The sequence below is a fragment of the Gossypium raimondii genome, chromosome 12 (genome assembly GCF_025698545.1).
Source record: "Gossypium raimondii isolate GPD5lz chromosome 12, ASM2569854v1, whole genome shotgun sequence".
NCBI classification, from domain to species: Eukaryota; Viridiplantae; Streptophyta; class Magnoliopsida; order Malvales; family Malvaceae; genus Gossypium; species Gossypium raimondii.
In genome coordinates, this window is record NC_068576.1 from 49,486,979 (window position 1) to 49,510,623 (window position 23,645).

At 32.6% G+C, this 23,645-nt stretch overlaps 4 protein-coding genes, 1 non-coding gene and 1 pseudogene across 5 annotated transcripts; 4 read left to right on the forward strand and 2 right to left on the reverse strand.

Annotated features, from left to right (window-relative positions):
* Window positions 1-551: 551 nt before the first annotated feature.
* LOC105764763 (protein MHF2 homolog) lies at window positions 552-2,469 on the reverse strand. Its single transcript, XM_012583516.2, has 7 exons — window positions 2,332-2,469; window positions 2,193-2,241; window positions 2,063-2,109; window positions 1,924-1,963; window positions 1,796-1,849; window positions 1,600-1,705; window positions 552-776 (listed from the first exon to the last, which is right to left on the reverse strand). Exons 1-6 carry the CDS (start codon window positions 2,362-2,364, stop codon window positions 1,602-1,604), a joined length of 327 nt encoding a protein of 108 aa, XP_012438970.1. The 5' UTR covers window positions 2,365-2,469; the 3' UTR covers window positions 552-776; window positions 1,600-1,601.
* Window positions 2,470-2,476: 7 nt separating this feature from the next.
* On the forward strand, window positions 2,477-2,548 carry TRNAT-UGU (transfer RNA threonine (anticodon UGU)). Its single transcript has one exon. It is a non-coding gene; the product is annotated as a tRNA-Thr (tRNA).
* A 2,204-nt stretch (window positions 2,549-4,752) lies between these two features.
* LOC105764762 (uncharacterized) lies at window positions 4,753-7,113 on the forward strand. The gene has a single exon (XM_052625702.1). It carries the CDS (start codon window positions 5,956-5,958, stop codon window positions 6,772-6,774), a length of 819 nt encoding a protein of 272 aa, XP_052481662.1. The 5' UTR covers window positions 4,753-5,955; the 3' UTR covers window positions 6,775-7,113.
* Window positions 7,114-9,429: 2,316 nt separating this feature from the next.
* On the forward strand, window positions 9,430-10,387 carry LOC105764764 (autophagy-related protein 16). The gene is made up of 3 exons (XM_052625534.1): window positions 9,430-9,651; window positions 9,832-9,958; window positions 10,128-10,387. Exons 1-3 carry the CDS (start codon window positions 9,446-9,448, stop codon window positions 10,296-10,298), a joined length of 504 nt encoding a protein of 167 aa, XP_052481494.1. The 5' UTR covers window positions 9,430-9,445; the 3' UTR covers window positions 10,299-10,387.
* On the forward strand, window positions 10,314-12,456 carry LOC128035521 (autophagy-related protein 16-like; annotated as a pseudogene).
* On the reverse strand, window positions 12,318-15,037 carry LOC105764765 (vignain). Its single transcript, XM_012583518.2, is given in 4 exon segments — window positions 12,318-12,733; window positions 13,349-13,489; window positions 13,577-13,825; window positions 14,388-15,037. Coding segments are annotated over 4 exon segments (1,101 nt in total). The 5' UTR covers window positions 14,835-15,037; the 3' UTR covers window positions 12,318-12,469.
* Between the last annotated feature and the right edge of the window lie 8,608 nt (window positions 15,038-23,645).

Below are 23,645 nucleotides of genomic sequence, written 5' to 3' on the forward strand. Positions count from 1 at the left end.
ATCATTTCTTCTGGCCGACAAAAGCAGCAAATAACGTTCCCTTTCATGACATGAACAGAATTTCTTAGTAGTTCCCTCTTTAAGAAAAGCTTTGCTTTTCAAGCATTGAAAGGGTAAAATTCAAAGAGAAATTATATTAACAAGAAACCAATTCCATTATTATTATTGCACAAATTAATCAAATTTAGTTAAAATTTTGGGTTATAAAATCACCTTAAAATTGAGTTAAAAACTTAAACAGGTCCACAACATAAAAAAAAAAGTCCATGTTTTTTAGTTTAAAGAAGTCCACACCAAGAATCTGGTTTTACCGATTATTAATTGTTTTAGTCAGTTTATCAATTTTCCAGTATAATATATTGTTAAACCGTCTCAACCTGGTTGAACTGGCCGGTCCGTTCTTTTTTACCTGTGAACCTAGGTTCATCTGTAAACCCTTTTCATGAATGAAAACAAAAAAAGTAGCGTGATGAGATCAAGAACACGATCTGTACACTATCAATATATCAAAACAATTACTGTGGTTCACCACTGTGTAATCAAATGTCATGTCAACTAAAATCGACCTCGGTCATATTAAGCCATTAATACTGTAGTAAGTTCATAGGAATAAAACACTTGGAAGATCTACTTGATACTAAAGTACTACTAGGCCAATAAAGTCTACTTGTCTACTACACAATCAATAAACAATACGATAATACTACCTACAAGCCGATGTAGAGAAACTGCATAGATGTCTATCAGTTCCAACAGATTAGTTAGCGAGCTGAACCCTGGTCAGATGTTAAGATACAAATAAAGTTCAATCAGCAGTCTAGTTGAATGTTTCAACTTTCTACAATCAAAGCTGTCGGCAAGACAATCCCAACATCTAGTAACTACAATCAGATAACTCCAGGTCTATGCTTTATTTTCTATTAAACAATCAATAAAGATGATAGAATAAAATGTCAAATATCAGGGATTTGTTTATGATATTGTTCCACATTATGGATCACAATTAGCCAAGTTAGTAAGTAGTACCAACTTGCTTGATGAATGAGAAACCTATAGTATCTTGTGTGGTTTTGGGAATAGTCAATTAGTAAAGCAGAAGAAACAAATATGCAACATCACAATAAACCAGTACACATATTCTTCAGATAAATCAAACTACAGAGTAAAGGAAAGTATGGCATTCTGAATCACCACACTGACCTATATACTATTATGCAACTTCACAATGCAATAGGTTTAATTTCGATCAACTAAGCTTCAATCGCAAAACAGAATTCATCAGGTTCAAGCTATGTTGCTCTGACTCTTCATTTTTCTTTAAAGACCAATATCCAACACCTATGTCCAACTATATTCCAACATCGATATAGAAATTTTAACACGGAAACCTTGAAAATTTTGTAGGACACTTAAACCCCAGTCCACATAACATAGTATTCTAGTACTTCTCAATTTTCGAACAATTTCTATTTTTACCAATTGGATAAAAAAAACAGCCTAATTAAACAATTTTCTTCCATTTTTTCCCCTCATTTGTACAACAATCATACATAAAAAGGAAAAAAAAAAAGAAAAAAAGGGGCATTCATTAATAAGTACCCTTAAAAATCCAGAAGTAATTGAGGAAGAATCCTTTCTAAATGAGTTGGTTCAATCATGGTACTACCCTCAGCTTCAGCAATTGTACCAGCTCGCTGAATAGCCTCTGTGTTCAAAACAAAATTGGGGTTTTATTTTATTTTAAAATTATAATCAAAGTTCTAAAACAAAAAGAAATTTTCGAGAAAAAAAAAACCCGTGATAAAAATCCGAAGAAGTTCACAACTCAGCTTCAAGGCATTTGTATTAGCTGCAATCGAATAGAGTAAATAGTTTAAAATTCAGTAACAACAGATCATATTTTCTGTTGATCCAAAACGTTACCGGAAGTGGGTCGATTCTTCTTTGATGTTCCAGCTCCAACCTATAATTGAAGAATCCAAAAAGGATAAAAGAAAGAAAAACAAAAGATTTTACTGAAGAATTTGAATTTGAGAAAATTTTAAAGAAAAAGGAAGGGTACCTCGGAATCTCCGGCCTCAGTGTTTGGGAATCCGTTCCTTTCACGCTCTGGAAGGGAATCAGTCACAAACCCTTAAATCTTTGGAGAGAATAAAACTGGAGGAGGAAAAGGGCGAGAGGGAATTGCAAACCTTGAGCTTTTTTTATCCAAATGTGCTTGAAAATGGCTCTAATTAAATCCTTAAAACAAGGAAACAAAAAAATGTATCAAACAAATTGATTCTGATAACCCAAAAGTAAGGAAATATTTTGGGAAAATATAGCGATTACTGGTTCGAAAGTGGGAGCTTCATTGTCATCCATGGCCTAAGTGAATCCACTTTCTGCCTTCTCGCTTCTTCTTTATTTGAATCCTTTTGCTTGGTTAAATTAAGTAAATTTGTATTAATACAGCCTATTAGACTGGCAACAGCTAGCCCCTATAGCTCAGTGGTAGAGCGTCAGTCTTGTAAACTGAAGGTCCGTAGTTCGATCCTGCGTGGGGGCATTAATTTTAAAATCCCTCGGGACTTGGGACTTGGGACTCGTAAACCCCTGGCCTTCATCCTTAAACCTTTGAGGGTTCTTCGAATCAAACCTTAAAGAAACACAGCTAAAAATTTGTACCCAAATCCCAACTTTCTTCACTTATTTTTTGGAGTTTCAAGAGTCAGGCTCACTTCTTTGGACCTTTCTTCTATGCAAAAATGGCATATCTCATGCACAAACTCTTCAAAAACAAATCAACTCAAAGATTCATCCTATCTCTCAAAACCCCACAACACCAACATCGACTCTCAAAACTTAGCCCTTCACTTATCTCTCAACAAACCCACCATTTTTCATTAATCCAACGTGAAAATTCCCTTGAAAATGACAAATCTACTGAACCCTTGAAGTTGTACCCAAGTTTCCCGTTTGGGTATTTATTGAACCCCGTTAGCTCAATTGGGTTTGACCCAATGGCTATCATGGAGGTCGAGGAGGGGGAAGCAGAGACTGAGGATGATAATGCCGGCAAAGTATGGGGAAGAAGAAGATGAACAAGCATAAATACAAGAAACTCAGGAGAAAAACATAGGCTTTTTCTCTGGTGAGAATTTCACGGAGTAGTTTTATTTCGTGTCTTTTTTTTTATATATATAATTTATTCAAATATTTTGGAATTAGATGATCTGGGACTAAATTTTCCCTTCGTTTTTTTTTTGAACAAAACTTGATTTGAGTTGAGGATAGGAATGGAATGTTTGAGAATTTTCACATCCGATGACAATAAATTAGCTCAGCTGAAATGAGTTAGCTTACTAACATTGACAGGAACGATTACCATCATACAATTTTCAAAGATAATTGCATACAATGAGTTTGGCATTCGAATCTTAATATCCACAAAATCCTTTTATCTTGCCCTCGGACTACGACTTCCTTTGTAAGAACTTGACTATTTCCTTCTCTTGAGAGTGTGCATTGTTGTTTAATTTTTTTTACTAGTATGAATGAATCCTACCTCACATATGGTGGAAATTCTTATCATAGTTGAGTATGAGTTAAGATGTCAAATATCATAGGATAAACAATGAACAATTGACTTGAAGTGATTTATGCATATGATATGATTGATTTCTTCTTTATTGGATATGGGACTAGGATTGACTGGAGATGAAAAAGTGTGTATCAGGCAAAATCATTCTCAAATATTGTTGTTTTTCTGATATTTTTCTTATTTTAATGGTGTGAAGTTGATGTCCTTTCTTTAGATGGATCTCATCCACTTTGGTTTCCCTTTATTCTTTTATGAAACTGATACTTTTGTTGTCAATTAAACTTTTTGACAAAGTTTGTGTTGCTAAGTTAAGGCTATTTAGAAGGTAGCTTGGAAAGAGCTAACTCTTAGGACTGATGCCTGTTGGTCTTCAAGTAGAATGAAGATGGTTTTTGTTAGATTCTATGTTGCTCAGATTCTTCATTTTGTTAGAAGCATTTGTATCCGACAAATATCGGGATATGGGTATGGGGATATAATCCTTCAATGACTATTCAAATACATGGAAAAACTTAGGGGGGAAATGGGCATACTCCTGTCGGAATATACCCAATCTGACTCTCACACAAGAATCCAAGTAACATAGGTTGAATGAGTTAAGAAATTGGTAGAGAATGTAGGTTGAGGCTTCAGGTAATGTAGAATTTCAATTCAGCTATGATTGTCTGTTTTCCAAATAAGGGAAAATGACACACTTGAAGTTTAGCTGATTACACCGGTTGGGTTAATATAGTCTATTGTCTTTCTACTCATGCAAGTTTCGAGTGTTGCTGTCTTACCAAAGGAAGCTAAGCCAAATAAGATAGAATCACCATTGTGAATTCAGCCCTCATTAACCCCGAGTGTCACTGCCTTATTAATGGAAGCTAAGCCAATTAAGTTAGAATCACAATTGCAAATTCACTCCTTGTTAACCCCTTGACTAATAAAAAAAGATCAGATTTCTTTGTTTTTGTGTCCTGGATTAATCTATTCATTCAGTATTTATATACTTGGCATTTGGTGTTTTCTTCATGATTATTTGATTGGTTCTCTCTACTTTCTAAGGTCTTTAAATGTAGAACATTTGGGTTTTGCCCAAAGCAGATTGAGATTGAATTTCAGAATTTGCATGCTCGTCTGTTCTTTGGATTGTGTAACTTGTAAATGACTAGTTTTTTTACTGGTATCTTATAATATACGAAATGATAGTTTATATTTGCCTCTTATTTTGGGCATAAAGCAGACATATTAACATCAAAGTTCATGCCGGGTGGTTTAGACTTTGAGAGGTTTCCTTGTAGAATTTACGAAAAGATTGAAGTCTCTGTTTTTAGCATCCATGGGAATCATTTACCTGCAATTAGTTGATGATTTGAACTGAATCACATATAATAAAGCATTTATATGTGACTTGTTTATTTGTGTGTACAAGTTATTTGGATTGATGAAGAGGTTGGGCATGGGGAATTCCATGATGCTCAGACATGATCTTCAGTGATAATATCAAAACTTACCCTTAATTTCTGTCATCACTTGTATTTCCAGCACAGGCATGCTAAATTTTTTTCTAAGTTTTTCCTATATATTTGGAAGATCCTACCTCCATATGGCTGTTCACGTGTATGTTAGGGATGAAAAAGCACTTTGGTTCTTGTTAACAACCTCTGGAAGATGAGCTTGAATTCTATTAGAATGAATCATGGTTATACACATAAAATACAAAATGGTATGATATTGGTCGAAACTCTTTTATAGAGATGGGGTTAAGGCATTTAAGCACCAAAGTGACATTAAAAGCAGCCAACATTGAATCAATTTTAAAGTAGTCATATATATCCATTAGACTATTCAATGAAAACGTAACAGCTCTGATTTCTTTGTTGGTTACTAGTTTGTCTATATCCGGTGGTGCTTCACTGGATAAAATCTCTTGTGAACAACCACTAACCTTTGTGTCTGCAGTTCCAAGGATGAAGCATAACCAGCTGTAATTCCATTAATAAGTGTAGGGGCTTTTTCTAACAAACTGTAATTCCAGAAGTAAATGATCTCCCGTTATATTTATATATGCATCACCCACCGGCACTCCCAGTGAATTATGTATTCAAAAGCCTTCAAATAAAGAAGCAATTAAGCATCGCTTTGTTGATATGTCTAAAACTCATGAAGTTGGAGAAGAAACCTGTGAAAACAATATGTATAATCATTTGTCATGTGATCTCTTTTAAAGCTATTTATTAATATTGTAGATCTCCAACTATATCACCCTAAACCGCTCCAAATTTAATCCATTCACGTTTTAACTACCGATTTATTACACTTTTTCTTTATGCTAAAAAGTTGGATTGAATTCAAACCCTGTGTGATAATACTCTCAGTTCATCGACACCATGAAAGATCTATCCTTCTTCATTTTGAAGAACTCGGTTGGGGCCAAGATGAAGAAAGGGATTCGTAATTTTTGCAGTGGTGATGGCTCCACCTCCACTCTTAACCAAAACCGAACCGACCATGGCGGGGCCGGTATTATTACTTCGTCCGACTTGGTCGCTCCGCCATCGGTTGTTGCCTCGAACACCACGGCGCAAAGCCCTCCCACAACGTTGGAGGAGATGATCTTAAGGTTAGAGCTGGAAGAAGAGCTTGCTAGAAAATCAAAACTGAATGAATACTACAGTGAGAATTTTCGAGGTGGTCGGATGTCTTGCGTCAACAACTCCGACATACTACGGTCTGCAAGGAATGCATTGAATCAGTACCCTCGTTTTTCCCTCGACGGGAAAGATTCCATGTACCGATCATCGTTTCGAAACCCTGAAAAAATCAATGGAAGGAACTCGGTTTGCTGCGATCATGGATTGAGAGAAAGGTTTTACAAAGCTTCATGTTTGCCATCAACTTTGGGTGGCGAAACTGTGATTTGGTGCGAACCAGGAGTGGTGGCGAAGCTGATGGGATTGGAGGCGGTGCCGGTGACGATTAGTCGGAGAAAAGATCGGAGTAATAAAAAACTTGGTTCTGTGATAAAGAGACAGAATCTTCGGAGGAGAGGTGAGAGACATGAAATGGAGCGAAGAGTGGGCGTGGAAGAAGATTTCAAGAGAGGTAAGGTGGGTGGTTGTTCCAACACAGGCTACTGTGTGATGAAACCAGTTGTTGTTGGGGCAGCAAATGGTGAAGGTGGATGGCCAACCCGACGTTTCCTTTAGATTATGCCTTATCTAATCCGGGTTATAACATCTAATACCAGTTGTTCTCTTATTTATATCAGAATATATAGATATATAACTTTGGAAATCAATCTTCCTCTTTATTTATCTATAGTTTCTTTTTCTTTCTTTTTTCCCTAAACGATGACGGATTTTGTTACATTGTAAGATATGTCTGGCCAAAAAAAGATGCACTGCAATAACACACACTCTCTCTCCTCATTTATTGGAAAAACCTCAATTGTCATGTCATGGTGGATTAATTGGTGCAAGAATTCAACGCTTGATTGTAATCGGATTTGTTTTACTTAATACAAAGAAATTAGTTGTATTAAGCCATTGATATTTGTGCGAATTAGACATTGTGATATCTTTGTAGATCAAGTACAAAATGTTCCCCTATTAGTTCACGGTGGCATCAGCCCCACTTTCGCTACACCTTTAAATTCTTCACTAATAAGATGAGATAGGTTATTCAATTTTAGAATATTTCACTCAACCGTTAAATCTTTAACGGCAATTAACTTGTACACATCACGTCATGTTCACACATTTATTTTGGTCACCTAAAAAATATATTACTTTAATAATTGTCAAATTGTACTTGTTTATCCCCTTGCCGAATGTTTTATTTTTTTCAATATTGAATTTTAAATTTCAAAAATTATTGAAAAAAATTTATCCCTTGATAGTGTCGATCAATTTTTACTATAATATTGAAATTAATTAATTTAGTCTCTTTCTAAATTTTTAATTTTATTATAAATTTTAAATTTTATAAAATAAAATTTTAAAATTTAGAAAGAGGTTAATTTAATTAATAATTTTACAATAACAAATAGGTTAACATTATCAAAGGAAAAAATTTCTAACAATTTATGTAATTGATTTTTGTCTTGAAATTTAAATTTTAATATTGAAAAAAAAGAATTTAGAATTTTGGCAATGTGATAAATAAGTACATTTGACAATTTTTAATGCATTTTTTTTAGTTTCTACCAGTTTTTCACTTTAATCCTTTAAATAATAATAATTTTTTAGTGACCAAAATGAAAGCAACCTAAAAGTTGGATGACCAAAATGAAAATGTGAACATGATATGGCGTGTATAGTTAACTATTGTTAGAGATTTAATGATTGCGCAACTAAAATGAAAGCGTCCTAAAAATTGAGTGATGAAATTGCAAGGATTTCATTTTAGGTGATTGAAAGCACCCTAAAAGTTGGGTGACCAACTAGATAGTTTACTCATAAGAAATTTACATTATTTTCTCTTTCTTTCTATTATACCCTTATTTGACTTGGACATGTTGCGACCTGAGAAGTGACTTAAGAAGTAACCATGGATGACCCTTCACCTTTCATTATTGACTAGTCATCCAATGACCAGCCACCTACATGCCTTGAACCATAAAGCCAATCATCTTGGGCCACCTGCTATTAATGGGTCTTCCATTAAGCTACCAGTTATTAGCAAGTACGCATTTGTCCCCAATAGAAGACCACTAAGGACCACCCTTGCTTGACGACAACCAACAAGAACAAACTTACCACCTAGTCAACCACACGACTGGGCCACCACTCGTACTATCAGTGACATGGCACCACCAGGCATAGGGGTCTTCCCCTTATAAAAGCCTTAGGCATGAGGATAAAAGGATCCATTCCCTTCCTTTAGCAACCTTAAGCATATTACCTAGCATAAAGTTTCCCTCTCCTATCCTTATCCCCTTCACTCCCCTTCTATACATTGACTCTCGCATGATTTAGGCGAATTGACCTCCTTATTGTCACCACCATCTCTTCTTGTTTCCTCCCTTGTTAAACACCAATATCAGCACTTTCTTTAATAATGGACCTTTAAATTATTTTAAACAAATTTTATATTTATAAATGAATAATTTAAATAATAAAATAATAGATTATAGAGAATCAAAAGTATATTAAAATTTATTTATAAAAAATATTTAACAAATGAATTGTAAAGCGGTGAAGTGTTTATATAAAAATCCTTATGGATATTGGGTTTAATTCCAACGTTTGATTCTTTTTAAGTTGTAGTTTTTAGTTTATATAAACGTGTAAGAATAAAAATATTGTAAAAGTATTAATTTATTTAAAATGGCTTTAAATTGATGTTGAATTGATTTAGGAAACTAAATTCAACAAGAGATTTTATAAATGAAAGAAAAAATAAAAATAAAAATAAAAATATATTTATAAAATGATTTATTAATTAAATTATAGATAGAACAGTAAAGTACTTATGATTAAACGCTCGTCATTTTGGATTCAATCAGATTTTAAATTTAAATATTTTATATAAAAATAATAAAAGATAAAATTATTATTATATTGATAATTTCATGATCGAGTTGACTTAAGATATTAACCCAGTTAATCATGTTTCATACAACATAGAAACATATCATTAAAAATTAAAAATATTTTTATTTAATTTTAATTTTTTAAGTTATTAAATGTGATGAAATTAACAAATAATATTATCATTTTAATAAACAAAAATTATATAATCTATAAAATATTATGTAATATTATATAATTAACAATGGGCCGAGTGCGAAATGTTGAGGTCCGAACCCTTTTTCTTTGTACCAAGCCCGTTTTGTTGTCCAAACGGTGACGGATTCGGAAATCTTGGATTGGATGGATGGTTGAAGTGTGTGGGAAATTGAAAGCGTGCCGGGAAAAGTTTCATTTGCCTGGAAAATACCATCGGATCCGATTTTCCTGGAAAAGTAACTCATCGAACAATTCTCTCTTTTTCTCCATATCGCCTTCACTTCAATCTCTTGCTAAAGCAGTTCCGATTTATGAATCGATTCATCCACCATATAAACTCAGCTACCTTCCGATGTAAGTCAAATCAATTGGACTGAAGAAATTTTAAAACATTCTGTTCTTTGAGCACATGGAAATGTTGCGAATTCGATTCAATCCAGTTGAATTATGTTTTCTTTCGTTCAATGTTTATTGAAATTAATCTTCGAAATACTAATTGTTCGAAACAAATTTGATGTTCAATCTTATTTTCAGGTCGCAAGAGGAGCTAGCCAAGCAAGCTATAAAGCACGCATTGAAGGCGCTTAAGAAACGACATTTAGTCGAAGAAGGGGCTCATGCTCCTGCTTATATTGCTCTTTCTCGGCCAATCATTTCCCAGGTTTTCTTTCTTTTTGGGGGGCTTATTTGATCGTTGACGATGTGTTAGTTGATAGTTATAAAAACAAATCTATCTGAAATTAGGAATTGGATGAATCTCTGAGTTTTCATTATAAAAGATAGCCGCTAAGCAAATAGCAATGTTAGGTTATTGGTGAATTTTGTTATAGGGTTCGGAATGGAAAGAGAAAGCTGAAAAATTGGAAATAGAACTTCAACAATGTTATAAAGCGCAATCAAGATTATCTGAGCAGCTTGTGGTGGAAGTAGCTGAATCCAGAACATTAAAGCTTTTCTACAAGAGAAAGAAACTGCAATGGCTGAATTGGAGAAGGAGTTGACCCAAACGAGGTTTGATGTATCCTTTATGGCTTGGCTTGCAAGGGTTGGATTTGGAGTTGATTTGAACATTGTTTATTAGGACAGAGATGAATACTCTCAACTGAAAACGGATTTTGAAGAAAAGCTTAGAGCGTTGGAATTAGTGTTGAGCGAGTGCAAGGAACTCAAAGCTCAACTAGAACAACTGACTATTAGAGCTACGAATGCAGAGGCTGAAAATAAGAGGTTAGTTGATCTTTGGATGCTTCAGAAGATGCAGGATGCTGAACGGCTTAATGAGGTATGGTATATTGTTTTCATAGCTACATGAAAACACAGAATAATGTATATATTGATCAGTTGTCTTTGAATGATGAAGAACTGGATTGTTATGTGCTTAACAAATAAAATATATCAAGCATGTGACTCATTAAGAGGTAGTTCATGCAGTAGTTAAGTTAGAACATTATACAATTCTCACCATTGGCATTCTTTGGGACTTTTTCTTTTCAAAATTTGATGGAATAAAGGATCTTAGAACAAACATAAATTGAGAGTTGCATTCCCAATGGATTGCACAACACTTAAGAAAATGGAATAACAAAAATGAAATGGAAAAGAGGGCCTGAAGGATTGTATTTAATCTTTAGGGTTTTGGTGAATATGGCCAATAAGCTATAAAATTAGGTAGTAATGTTTCGATGATTATATTTCTTACACTTCTTCTAGGTCCAATATTTTAGCATTCATTTAACTTATCACAGTTGATAGAATATTATGAGAAAAACTGTCACTCAGAATGGTATAGCTCAACAGTCTAAAGTTGAAATCAAAATGCCAAATATTTGTGGGGTATGAGGTTTGGCTTCTGCCCCTTGATTTTGACAGAGCATAATACTTTTCAATTTGCCTGCTTTAGATAATTGATATTAGTGGTTACCTCTAGTTTTCCTTTATTTAATTTAGGCAAACGCACTCTATGAAGATATGACTGAGCGGCTTAAGGCTAGTGGTTTAGAGAAACTTGCTCGAGAGCAAGTAGATGGTATTGTCCGTAGAAGTGAAGAAGGTGCTGAGTTCTTTGTGGAATCAACTGTTCCCTCTGTTTGCAAAGACAGGATCAATGCTCATGATGGTGGTTGTGCTTCTATAATGTTTGAGTACAATTCAGTGGGGGGCAGGATCGATCTATTAAAATTTGGAATTCTAGCACTGGATCATTAAGTCATAGTCTTTTTGGCTGTCTTGTTTCTGTCCTTGATCTTGCAATTACACACGACAATAGATCCATAATAGCAGGAAGTAATTCAAACAACTTGTTTGTGTGGGATGTCACTTGGGACGTGTCCATCATACTCTCACCGGTCACACAGATAAAGTGTGTGCCGTAGATGTGAGCAAAGTTTCAAGTCGTCTTGTTGTGAGTTCAGCTTATGGTCGCACTATAAAAGTATGGGATTTGCAGAAAGGTTACTGCACTAACACAATAATATTTCACAGCAACTGCAACGTGCTTTGCTTCAGCGCGATGGACTGACTATATGTTCAGGTCACGTCGACAGGAATCTTCGTTTGTGGGATATCCAGACAGTAAAGTTGCTTAGTGAAGTTTCTGCACATTCACTTGCTATCACATCTCTCTCTCTGTCATGAAACGGAAATGTAGTATTGACTAGTGGCAGAGATAATTCACACAATTTATTTGATATCCGATCTTTGGAAGTTTTTGGTACATTCAGAGCAACCGGAAACAAAGTGGCATCAAACTGGAGTCGCTCATGTATTAGTCTGGATGACAATAATATTGCTGCAGGCTCTGCTGATGGGTCCATCTACATTTGGTCAATTTCCAAAGCTGACATAGTTAGCACTCTGAAGGAACATACTGCTCCCATCCTGTGTTGTACATGGAGTGCAATTGGAAAACCATTAGCCTCTGCTGATAAGAATGGGGTTGTCTGTACCTGGACATGATCCGCACGGGTTGCGCATGGAACAACTCAGAAAGCTGAAGTAGATGTTTGATACAGGTACATTCATTCTTTTTAAAGCTTTTTCATAAATTTGAAGATCTGTAGTCTCATACAAATGTCTATATATATATATCAAACATAAGCGTCGTAACATAGTTGAAGTGTAAATTATTCAATCATAATTATGAGAACGAAGTTGGAATCAGTTGGGTAGAATTTTAGAGTTCATCTTTGGGATAAAAGGAAGGTGTTGTAGGATTAGAGGAAGAGTTCTTGATGGGATATGAAGCTTCCATTGCTATACCACGGAGACCTTGTTTGTCTTTGATGCCACGTTCCATTCTTATGTAACCTTTCTCACCCCAATCAGGTCCCCATGAGTTCTTCACTATCCAATACTTAGTTCCATCAAGGGTTGTTCCATAGCCCACTGCTGCAACCCCATGGTTCTGCTCTATTCCACATTGTCCAGTGTATACCCCCTGCAGACCGAATTTTGCTAAAATTTATTATGATATTCATTTTTTCTGCAACTTTACAGAGGGATAAAAAATTTGTCCGAGATCTTTAAATCCTTAGTTTCCCATTCAACAAAGTATTGTAGATATAGTATACTTATATTACACTCAAATAGTCTTTTACTCTTTTAACCTGTGCCAAAATAAGTAGTTAGCATTTAACAATATCTAAATGAACTCTTAATATAAATCAACATTGTGGTTGAATATAAGAGCTTGTGTTGGTGAAAAATCAAAAGAGAATGGTTTGATAGACTTATTTAAGAAAAGTGAAATAGTTCAAGAGTCCGTTTAACCTTTTAGCCTTTTAATACTTTTCTTCGGTTCCTCCATATATCAGATCTTGGGAATCTCATTGAGTACTCTAGTCACTGACCCCGAAAAATAAAGATATTCTGACCTCTACCTTGCCCACCCCACATTTTTTCATTTATTATATTAATTTTATAAAACTAAATATCTAGGGACAGGGTGAATTTAATCTAAAACCACCACCCACTTGACCCCAAAAACTTCAGATTCAGTTCCGAATCTGAGGGCTTGGGATATTTAGTCAACCCTACATTCAGATAAATTTACCTCCGAGTAGAATTGCAAATCCGTACCACCAGCATCAATGGCCACTGATACAGGCTGATTTGCAACTGCTTTACGCAGAGCCTCCTCATCATTAACCGGCACGTTCTCGTGCCCATCGATCGACACCACCGGAGAATTCTCCTACACAAAACGGTCAACAGCTTCGCACCGAGTTAAATCAAATCTTAAGATGAAGTATGTTTCCTTTTATCTTAATATTCATTTTACCTTGGAAACGTCGCAAGTGCCTTGTTTAGCGGCGTAAGGATAATGAATCTCTGAAGTGATCCCACCCTTCTTGTTGATGAAATCAAATGCAATGTCCATTAAACCTCCATTGCACCCTTGATTTTCTTCAGTGTCACAGTCTATCAACTCTTGCTCTGATAAGGACACTAATTTATTCGTCTTTATTTGATTAATTCCTTCAACTGCTACAACACTTGAAAATGCCCAACAGCTACTTGTTAACACTTACTCCACATGTAAACATATATATATGACTAGCATCAACAGGAGAGGTTAACAATTTTAGGATCGCAACACTAGGAGAGAAGCGGTTTTTTTTCTGCTTATCCCGATTTTAGCTCAACTTCTATCTATCTATATACTCAAAATCTTACTCAAATTCGATTTTATTTAAGATTTTATCTCTGACTCTAAAAATATATATATTCAATCTTGTTCCAAGATGCAAAGTGTTACTTGATGCTTTATATTATATTAATTTACAAAATTAAATCAAATTCATGTGATAGATCTTGTAAAAGTTAAGGCATGCTAGTTAAAATATATAAAAAATAGTTACAAAATTAAAAGAGAGTTATTTTAGTGAATATTTTGAGACATGTTAGTGTATCTAAAATCATCGTTTAATCAAAAGTTGAGGCCATTTTTAAAATAATAATAAAAAATCTGTAAAAGATGGGGTTAAAACGCGATGATTCTGATAATTTTGGCAACCTAAATTTCCAGGGTACACAATCAAAATGGATGGCGATGGTGATTAAAAGAAAAATGCATGGTGATGGCGTACCACATGGCCTTGGTCCTTAACAGCGGTGACAGCACCTCTCTTTCTCCAATCAACGGAGGTTGGGACATTATTCACGTTTTCATACATGAAACTCCTTGTTCCACGGGGTGTCCCTTGGAACATCCTATGATATCTGATCTTGGAACTGGCATATGCATTTCGAAATTCATGGTTTGTCATGTCTGCAAACTTGTTCAGCTTCAACTTGTAAGGCTTGTTGTCATTGTTGGTGTGGAGCACATGTTTGACATTTTGTTTAAACACGTTGAAACGCTTGTGTTTCTCATCTAGACTCCGAGAAACCATGAGATGGCTTCTCCACCTCTCGTACAAATCCCACAGGCTCTCCTCCGATGCTAAATCCTTGTCATGGAAGTCGAAACTCTCGGCTATTCCGAGCACCAGAGCCATCGCGACCACAACTGATAACACGGCATTAACCGTCTTCATAATTCCGACACAAACAAATTGTGGGAATTGGGAGATGTTTAGTATAAAGCTTATATAGAAGAATGTAAGGAGAGGATTGAATAGAAGATAGAGATTGAAAAGTAGGAAGAAAATAAAAAATGAACAAGTTACAGGTTTCTTATGGGCATCAAACAGACAATGGAGGGGTGGGGGAAGATATTAGAGATGAGGTTTTGAGATTAATGGGGGAAAAGAAGTAAGTTTCACGAACAAATTTGAGGTAGACAAGCAAAAGGAAGTGATTAAAAAAAGAGTGAAAAGGAAGGGGAAAAGATGCGTCTTATTAATCAACATACTAAAAAACTTTTGTTGCAACTGCTTTGACATTAGCTCAGAAACTAAACCTAAATGCAGTTTGAGTTGAACCTTTGCAACCAGACCTCATCAATTGTCTCTCTATGAAAGGCTAAATTCAAATTAGATTTTAAGATGCTTTATTGTTTTCTTTTTTCTTTTAAACATAAACCATATTGCTCTATCTTTTCTGTTTTTGTTCAAAGTATTTCTCTCCCATATCTTCACTACTTGGAACATAATCCTTCAATTATAGAAATTTCAAAGAAAAAAACAACACATTAATGGTATCACCTTTGTTGAAAGAATTGGAGTTCGAATCTCTCTTACCTCAAATCCAAACTGCCTTTGAAATATAAAATTTGAAAAACGAGAATGTCAAAGTTTTTTTTCTGACTAGTTTTCCAATTACTTGTCAATCCAACCGGTTCGATTTGGTTCAAACAATATTGAAAAAGGATTGTATTTGTATAAAAGTGTTTATAAATACGGTTTTTTAAAATATTCGGGTTTTTTATTTTTAAAAGTTAAATTACAAATTAAAAAAATGAGATTACATCAACTAAACTTGTTATTAATGTTATTTGAACCAAATTGGGAACTAGCTGGGTTATTGGTCCGAAATGTGCTTTTGAACTGATTAGATCGAAAACCGGTACGAATCGATTGAATTGGATAAAAAATCGATTGAATCGACGGCCGAACTGATTGAACCAAGATTTTTTTAATAATTTTTTAATCGAATCGATTAAACTAGTAACCTGATTGATTCCACTATCAATCCAAATTAAAAAATCGCTTGAAATGTAATCGAAACACTTAATTACTCGTCTCTTATGTTATGTACAAATATAACTCTTTAAATATATTAGTATTATGTACTTGTCCTAATTTAAATCTAATCATTTATTGGTAGTTTTACAACAAATATTGGATGCAATGTTAGTCTCATTTTCAAAAGATAATTACCAATTTACATGTTTATATTTACGTAACAGTTGCTTGAAAGTAACTGTTTCCTTTAGTGGATTGCCCCATTTACTATGGTATTCATCAGTCTACTTCTATTTAATAAAGAAATTCATTTTAAAATTTACGTCAAATTTTTAAAAAAATTTATATAAAGAAGGGATTACAAGAAAAAAAGCACTTCTTAGAATAGTCTAACTCCCCAATGGAAATCTTACAAACATTTGCAATTCTTGACTTCCTGAGTGATTCAATTTGGTGTGATTATCAACTTCTTAAAAATGTGATAAATATTTTAATGTAAAATTAGAGATAATAACTAAATAATCCTCCTAATTAGAGCTAAAAGGGTCAAATTATTTTTAATATATAATTTTTTATCCATTTGACTCTTAAAGCATATTTAGTTCTAAAAGAAAAACTAAAAAGTATGCATCCTTATTTTAGATTTTAGTAAGGCATGGAAATCCAAAACTTAATTAATTCATCCACTAATTTACTTTTAAAAGGAGAGGAACCCATTTGTGTTTGGATAAATTATCAAAATAGTCACTTTTATTTACCTCAAGTTACATTTTAATCATTTATGTTTGAAATATTACATTTTAATCACTTACGTTATCATGTTATATATAACATTTTAGTCATTGAATCATTAATTGTCGTTAACGGGTAACGATAAGTGACATACCACATTAAATCATCATTTCAAATAAAAAGTTAGGTTAAATTATATAATTGGTCCCCATATTTTTCGTTTTGAGTAATTTAATTTTTTTCTTTTATGTTTTTAAGTTTCCTTTTTTTTTTTTCATTCTCTTTTGCTTCTCCCTTTGTTTCCTCCCTTCTCCATTTCTTTTAATATATTCTTTTTATATTTTCCATTTGTTAAAACTTTTTTATGTTTATGAAAAAAGAAAAGGCAAAAGTTTAAACCAAAATAAAACTTGTTTCGCATATTCTCACCCCATAATTACAAACTCTCATCAACCATCACCACTTTAATGAACCAATTTGGATCTCTCAATGACCTAGTCCACAAGCTCACCTCACTCGAAGACCTCGCCAGTCGTGACTTACGGCAGTCCACCCTCAACAAAGTTTCCTGAGCCCGTTCCCTCAACCTCCTAACCAACCCCCACGACCACCTTATCTATCTTACCTACAACATTCTCACCCTTTCGAAATTGTATTGTTTCACGGATTCTTCAAGGAACTCTCCACTCTCAATGACTAAAACATCCACCATACAAAACTCACCCTCAACTTTACCCAAACCAATTTGGTTCCATGCTCCCTTTCTCTCTTCGGTTCATCCATGCTTGACTTCCAATCAAGCTTGCTTAGGAATATCCAAGAAGGTTTAGATTAATTTTATTGTTTGCTTAATTTTATTCGTCAAAAAATAAAAGAAAAGGAAATGAATAATCCACACAATTCTGTAAAAATTTGGAAACGGAAAAATTTTGTTTTGAATATAAGGAATTCAATTTATGTTTAGATTTGATTAAGGTTATGATTTTTTATGTTGATTAGTTAGATCCAATTTTAGTTTCAAATCGAGATTTGATTAAAAATGATTGATATTCGTTTTGAGTTAAATTCAATTCAAGAATAATGTGAAAGAAACAAGGACTTAGTTTATTTGGTGAGCATTATGTTTCTGCGGTGAAGAATACGAGAAGAGAGAAAAATAAAGGGAAGAAGAAAAGGAAAATAAAGAAATAAAAATAAAAAATTAAATTGTTCAAAAAAATAAAAGTACAGGGACTAGTTTAATCAAATGAAAAACATAGAAAAGCTATGTTAAAAGGAATGGAGAATGGGGGAAAACAAAGGGAAAAGCAAAAAAGAATGAAAAATAAAGAAAAAATAAAGAAAGTTAAAAGAACATAAAAGAAAAATAAATAAATTGCTCAAAATGAAAAAGTATAGGGACCAATTGTATAATTTAACCTAAAATTTTCGTTTGAAATGATAATTTAACGTGCCACGTCAGCTTATCAGTACACTGTTAACGAGAATAAACAGCTCAATAACTAAAATGTTACAACACGATAATGTAAGTTACTAAAACATAACATTTCAAACATAAGTGACTAAAATGTAACATGAGACAAATAAAAGTGACTATTTTAGTAGTTACCCTTTATATTTGTATAAAATTAAAATTTTAATTTTTAAATATTTTTGTTTGATTAATATTTTAATAATATAATAGTCATATTTATATAGATTATGTATCTCAAATTTGACATGAATTAAAATTTTCTAGCAATTTGTTTTATGTAAACAAACTTTCTTTCATTAAATATATATAATATTTTAGGTTGATATGATAGAGATATCGATTGGTTTGAAAATTTATATACATGACAAGTACTTATATTGATAAATTCAACAATTGAATCATTAAAATATTAATCATACAAAAATATATGAAAATGTGTAGTGAATCCTCTTCTTTTAAAATGTATAATTTAACTAATTTGATATTTAAATTTCAATATTGTCAACTGAGTGTAACTCAATTGACACAATTATTATAACAACTAGGAGGACATGAGTTCAAGTACAAATATTTCTTTTCCTTTAATGTAAAGGTGGTGAATGATTATGGATTGTTGATATCAGGTATCAACAAGGAAGGAGACACGGAGCAGAAAGTGGTGGTACAAATGGAGGCCGGTTCATTCTGTCTGGGTGGAGAGCCAAAGGAGGTAAAAGAGCAAGGAGGTTGAGATTGCAAAGGAGTATGCTGAGGACAACAAGGAGGCTTGAATGCTTGAGGGTTGATCTTATCTTCATCACACAGATGGGTGTATATAGAGGAGGGTTTCATGTTTGGTAGTGCTAATATGGTGAACTTGCTATCATGCCATCATTGTAGGATGCATGGGAAGGATATCCGTGATGGGACACATTCTATCATTCCTACAGAGTGGTCAGGCACAATAGGGTTTGGTGGCCTAAGGAGTCACATTCCAAATAAAAGAAATGGTGTTGAATGAAGACATTCCATAGAAAACGGATGATTAGCTCAAAGGGATGATGAACTAAACCCTTTCGAATAAAATGAGAGGTCAGCTAGAATCAGCCTTCTAAGCCATAAGTTTCTTGATGATTAGCCAATCAATATTGAGCAACTATCTTACTATAATTTATGGTTTATGATTTACAGGGCGTTGCGAAGGAGAGCCCATTGAAAAGAAATCTTCGGCCCCTAATTTATTCTAAAATTGGATAAAGCCCATAAATATAGTTTTGTTAATGTGTCAATTCTATTTTAAAGTCAATCCAAAACGTGCATAAATTTTTTTAAAAATTTAAGATCATAGCTTTAATTATGTGAAGAGTACATGAAACGAAACATGGAGAAAGATATGATGCAATTAAATGGTAAAGCTATTACTTTTTTACCTATAGACAGACATAATCATTGATTAAAGGTAATACAATTTTATGGTAAGGGGCAAGAAGCTTTGGGTTAAAACTTGTATAATGACAGCTAGCTACCAAAGGCAAAAAGGGGTAACGTCATTTATACAACACCCATTGCACATGCCTACCAATTTTATTATTCATCTCCCTTTTTACCTTATTTTCTTTAATATATAAGTTCAAAATATGGATTTGAACCAAAAAAAAATAGGCATGTTTAAAATATAGATTAAATTTAGGTTTAAATATTTAAGTTGGATCGAGTTTGGTAAAATTTTAGACCTATTTATAAATACGGATGAGTTTGGGCAAAATTTTAAGCATATATTTCAAGTTAAGTCGAGTTTGGATAAACATAAAATATGTTAATATCATACTTAAGTTTGACCAATCCATGAACATCTTATATTTTAAATCGGGATGAACTTAAATAGACATAAATATATTAACATCATGCTTAAACTCGATCCGACCATAAATATGTTTTTATGTAAAACCTCTTACAACTTGCTTGATTAAGTTGTTAGCAAATACAAAATTTATGATTCTTAAATAAAAAATTTAATGTACCAAAATTTTAAAATTATTAATATTTATTTGTTTTCTCTAAATTGAATCACAAGACTACTCAATAAATTATAACATAATGAAACCCACAGCATGCATACAAAAATGTCCAAAATTTGTATAAAATAAATTATTAATTAAAATTTAATTATTATATATGTAACCTGATAAAAGTATCATAAAACACCCTATACTATATTTTGGATTATATTTTAATTCCTCTATTGAAAAATAGACAAATAAGCCCTATACATTAGGCGAGTGAGCAGAACAACCCTCTGTTAAAATTTAGTGTTTATATATAATGTATAGTAATAAATTTAGCCCTCAACTTTTATGCATTTATTCAATTTGACCCCACTCTTTTATTGGAAGTAAATTAGAAAGGGTATTGTTATTTTTAATAAAATTGTATAATTTTAAATGTTTTATAACTTTCTTTTATAAATTTTGTTTATAATTTTATTGACTTTTAAATACTTTTAAATTTTAAAATGGCTTAAATGGTTTCTTTTTAAATTTTGTTACTAAAGGATCTTTTGACCCTTTAGTATTATTAGTTTCAAATTTTATAATTTACTTTCAATAAAAATGTAGGGATCAAATTGAATAATGCGTAAAAATTGAGAGATACAATTAATTATTATACCTTAAATATAAACACCAAATTTTATCTGAGAGATTATTTTGCTTACTCATTTAATGTGCATGGACTAATTTACCTATTTTTCAATAAAAAAGTTAAAATGCATTTTATGATACTTTTATCAATGTAACCATTATATCAAATTAGATTTTACAATATATAGATATTTATTACTATCAAAGAAGTGTATAAATATACGCATGAGATTTATGCTTTCCATCTACGCAAACAAGTTGATAATTAATGTAAATTCAACCCATCATGATCTATGAGTAGAGCTCTCATGCTTCCAGTTAGATTTGGATAGTAAAACTTTTGTTGGTTAAAGCATGGTTTGATCTGTCATATTAATTTATTCTTTTTCTTTCATTCAATAATTGAAAGCTGCTGGAAGCGATGCTTAGGGACCCTAATTCAATCCTTGTAGGCCTTAAAAGAGAGAAAAAGAGACTATTTATCTGATTATGATTGGATTATAGTATTTTAATATTTTACAACTCAGTTAATTATCCTATTTGAAGAGGTGATAAGTTCACAAGTAATATGTCATATCGAGTTTTTGAAAAGCCAAATCATTCATATTGTTATGGTTAGACTCGAATTTGTGTCCTATAACAATTATGACACTGATGGGTGAGAATATTGGCTTGCCTTCTCAAGCATCCATCGTAACACTTCTATGCGAACCTATCATCTTTTTAGACAAGCCTCTTTAGGTTCTCAGTAAATTTGAGAGATAAAACCTCCTCTAAGAACAATATCGAACTTGTTAAGGGGCTTCCCAATTTTGAACGCCCAAAATGTAAAGGTTCCTTCTACAATCTCAAAAACAATAGTTAAAAAAAATACCACTTCAGTTGACCGCTTTCATAAATTTATCCCATAAATATTATGGTAAGTTTTTTTTTTCTAAAATAACTATGACCTAAAACTAAACTATATGGATCTTGGTTTGAATGGAGCGGTGATCAAAACTTTTGTCAGACATCTGTTTGATACAGGTTCGAAAATGATAAAATTATTTCAATCATTTGATACGCAAGAGGTGGAGTTTTTTTAACTCCACAAAAAGAGTTAAGAGGGCGGTCTCTTATCTTTGTATATCAAGTTAAAAATACCCTATCGCTTATGTATCAAATAACAATCCTTCTTTAATTCAATTCAAAATTATATTAATTTAAAGGGATAAATATCAAAACTGTACATATGAACTTTAATCCAATGTACATTGTCAACATGAATTTCAATTTTATGCGATTTTATACATAAAATTTTAATGTGATTTAAATTTCACAAATCACTAACAAAATTATCGAATTAACACAATTTTATGTTGACATATTACATACACAAATAATTATATTAACCCAATATGAAAATAAATATATGTATTAAGTTTTTTAAATGTATACAATTGAATAAAAATCAAAATTTTATGTATATATGAACTGCAATTCAAGTTTCATGTGAATAATTATACTAAATTAAAAATTATAATTCAAGTTTTACGTGTATAACTACACCAAACTAAAAATCATATATCAAAATACACATGGGATGAAAGTGATATTTAACAACGCAAACACTTTATTATTATTGAAATAAAATAAAATTAAGGAAATTAAGAAAAGGAGTGGTATGTGGGGAGGAATTGAGTTGGTGCGGAGTCTAGGCGTGGGTCTTCTTATTGCGGTTAAGAAATGAAAGAAAGGCCCTTCTCTGCCCTTCATCCTATTAAATCATAGTTTGTTAGACCATTTGCTTTGATTAGTGGTTGATGTGTAGGCCCATCCTTCCACCCCTCTCACTGCCATTCTTGCCGACGTTATTCCTTTTTCCTCCTTTTTTTCCCAAGTATCCGCCTTTGACACATATTAATATCTTTTAAAAATATGAATGCACCAATGAAAAATGTGAAAATAGCTGTGTGAAAGAGAAGAAATTATTTTATGAATCCTTCTCATCATATCATTCATAGTTCTTTTCCAATTCCTTTTGTAAATTCTTTTATGTTATACATAATTTTGGTAAATTTTTTAGTCTGAACCTTGAATCTTGGACTCTAAACTCAAAACTATGAATTTCAAACCCCAACTCCTAAACTTCAAACCCTAAATATTAAGTGTTGAACTCAAATCATAAACTCGAATCTGAAACCTTAAACTTATAATTTAGGGTTCAAGATTCAAAGTTCACAGTTTAGAGTTTGGGATTTGGGGGTCAAGATTCATGGGTCAAGGTTCAGCGTTTGAGGCAGAGGGTTCTAGGCTTAATGTTTGAGGTTCGAGGTTTAGGGTAAATTTTTTTATCAAGATTATGTGTCATTGACATAAAAAATATTGAAATATAATTAAATAATTGAAAAGAGATCATAAATGATGTGGTGAGAAGAGTTCATAAAATAATTTCTCGTGAAAAATACATAGGCTTGTAAGTTCAATAATAAATAAACTCGATTCAATCATAGTTGCATTATGATGAAGTGTTTGAATTTTACCATTTTAATATATTTTTAATAATGTAAAAAATCTTAACTATATTCCAAATTCTATGATAAATAATAGAGTTTGAAGTCTACTATTATTATTAAACTTATGTTTTACAAGATCAATAAACTTATGGTATACTTTAAATTTTTTTTATCTCGAATCAAGTTTAAATTATATTAAAAAAAAATTATAAGTTAAGTTGAAAAAGATATAGGATTCAAAGGTTAATTGAATGACGTACTTATCCCCTTATCTCCCTCAACTTGTTGGATGAATATCATTATCCAACATGCATTAACAAGCATGTTTGAGGTTGGCGATAAGAAGTGACAAATGCAGACATAAAGAAACCCAAACATACAAAGATAAATACGTTACACCTTT

Coding starts and splice junctions, on each gene's coding strand:
- LOC105764763 (XM_012583516.2), bottom strand. CDS start 2,364: ATGGATGACAATGAAGCTCCCACTTTCGAACCA. Junction 1,964..2,062: donor CTGAGGCCGGAGATTCCGAG/GTACCCTTCCTT, acceptor CTTCAATTATAG/GTTGGAGCTGGAACATCAAA. Junction 1,850..1,923: donor GAAGAATCGACCCACTTCCG/GTAACGTTTTGG, acceptor ATTCGATTGCAG/CTAATACAAATGCCTTGAAG.
- LOC105764762 (XM_052625702.1), top strand. CDS start 5,956: ATGAAAGATCTATCCTTCTTCATTTTGAAGAACTCGGTTGGGGCCAAG.
- LOC105764764 (XM_052625534.1), top strand. CDS start 9,446: ATGGTTGAAGTGTGTGGGAAATTGAAAGCGTGCCGGGAAAAGTTTCAT. Junction 9,652..9,831: donor AAACTCAGCTACCTTCCGAT/GTAAGTCAAATC, acceptor TCTTATTTTCAG/GTCGCAAGAGGAGCTAGCCA. Junction 9,959..10,127: donor CTCGGCCAATCATTTCCCAG/GTTTTCTTTCTT, acceptor ATTTTGTTATAG/GGTTCGGAATGGAAAGAGAA.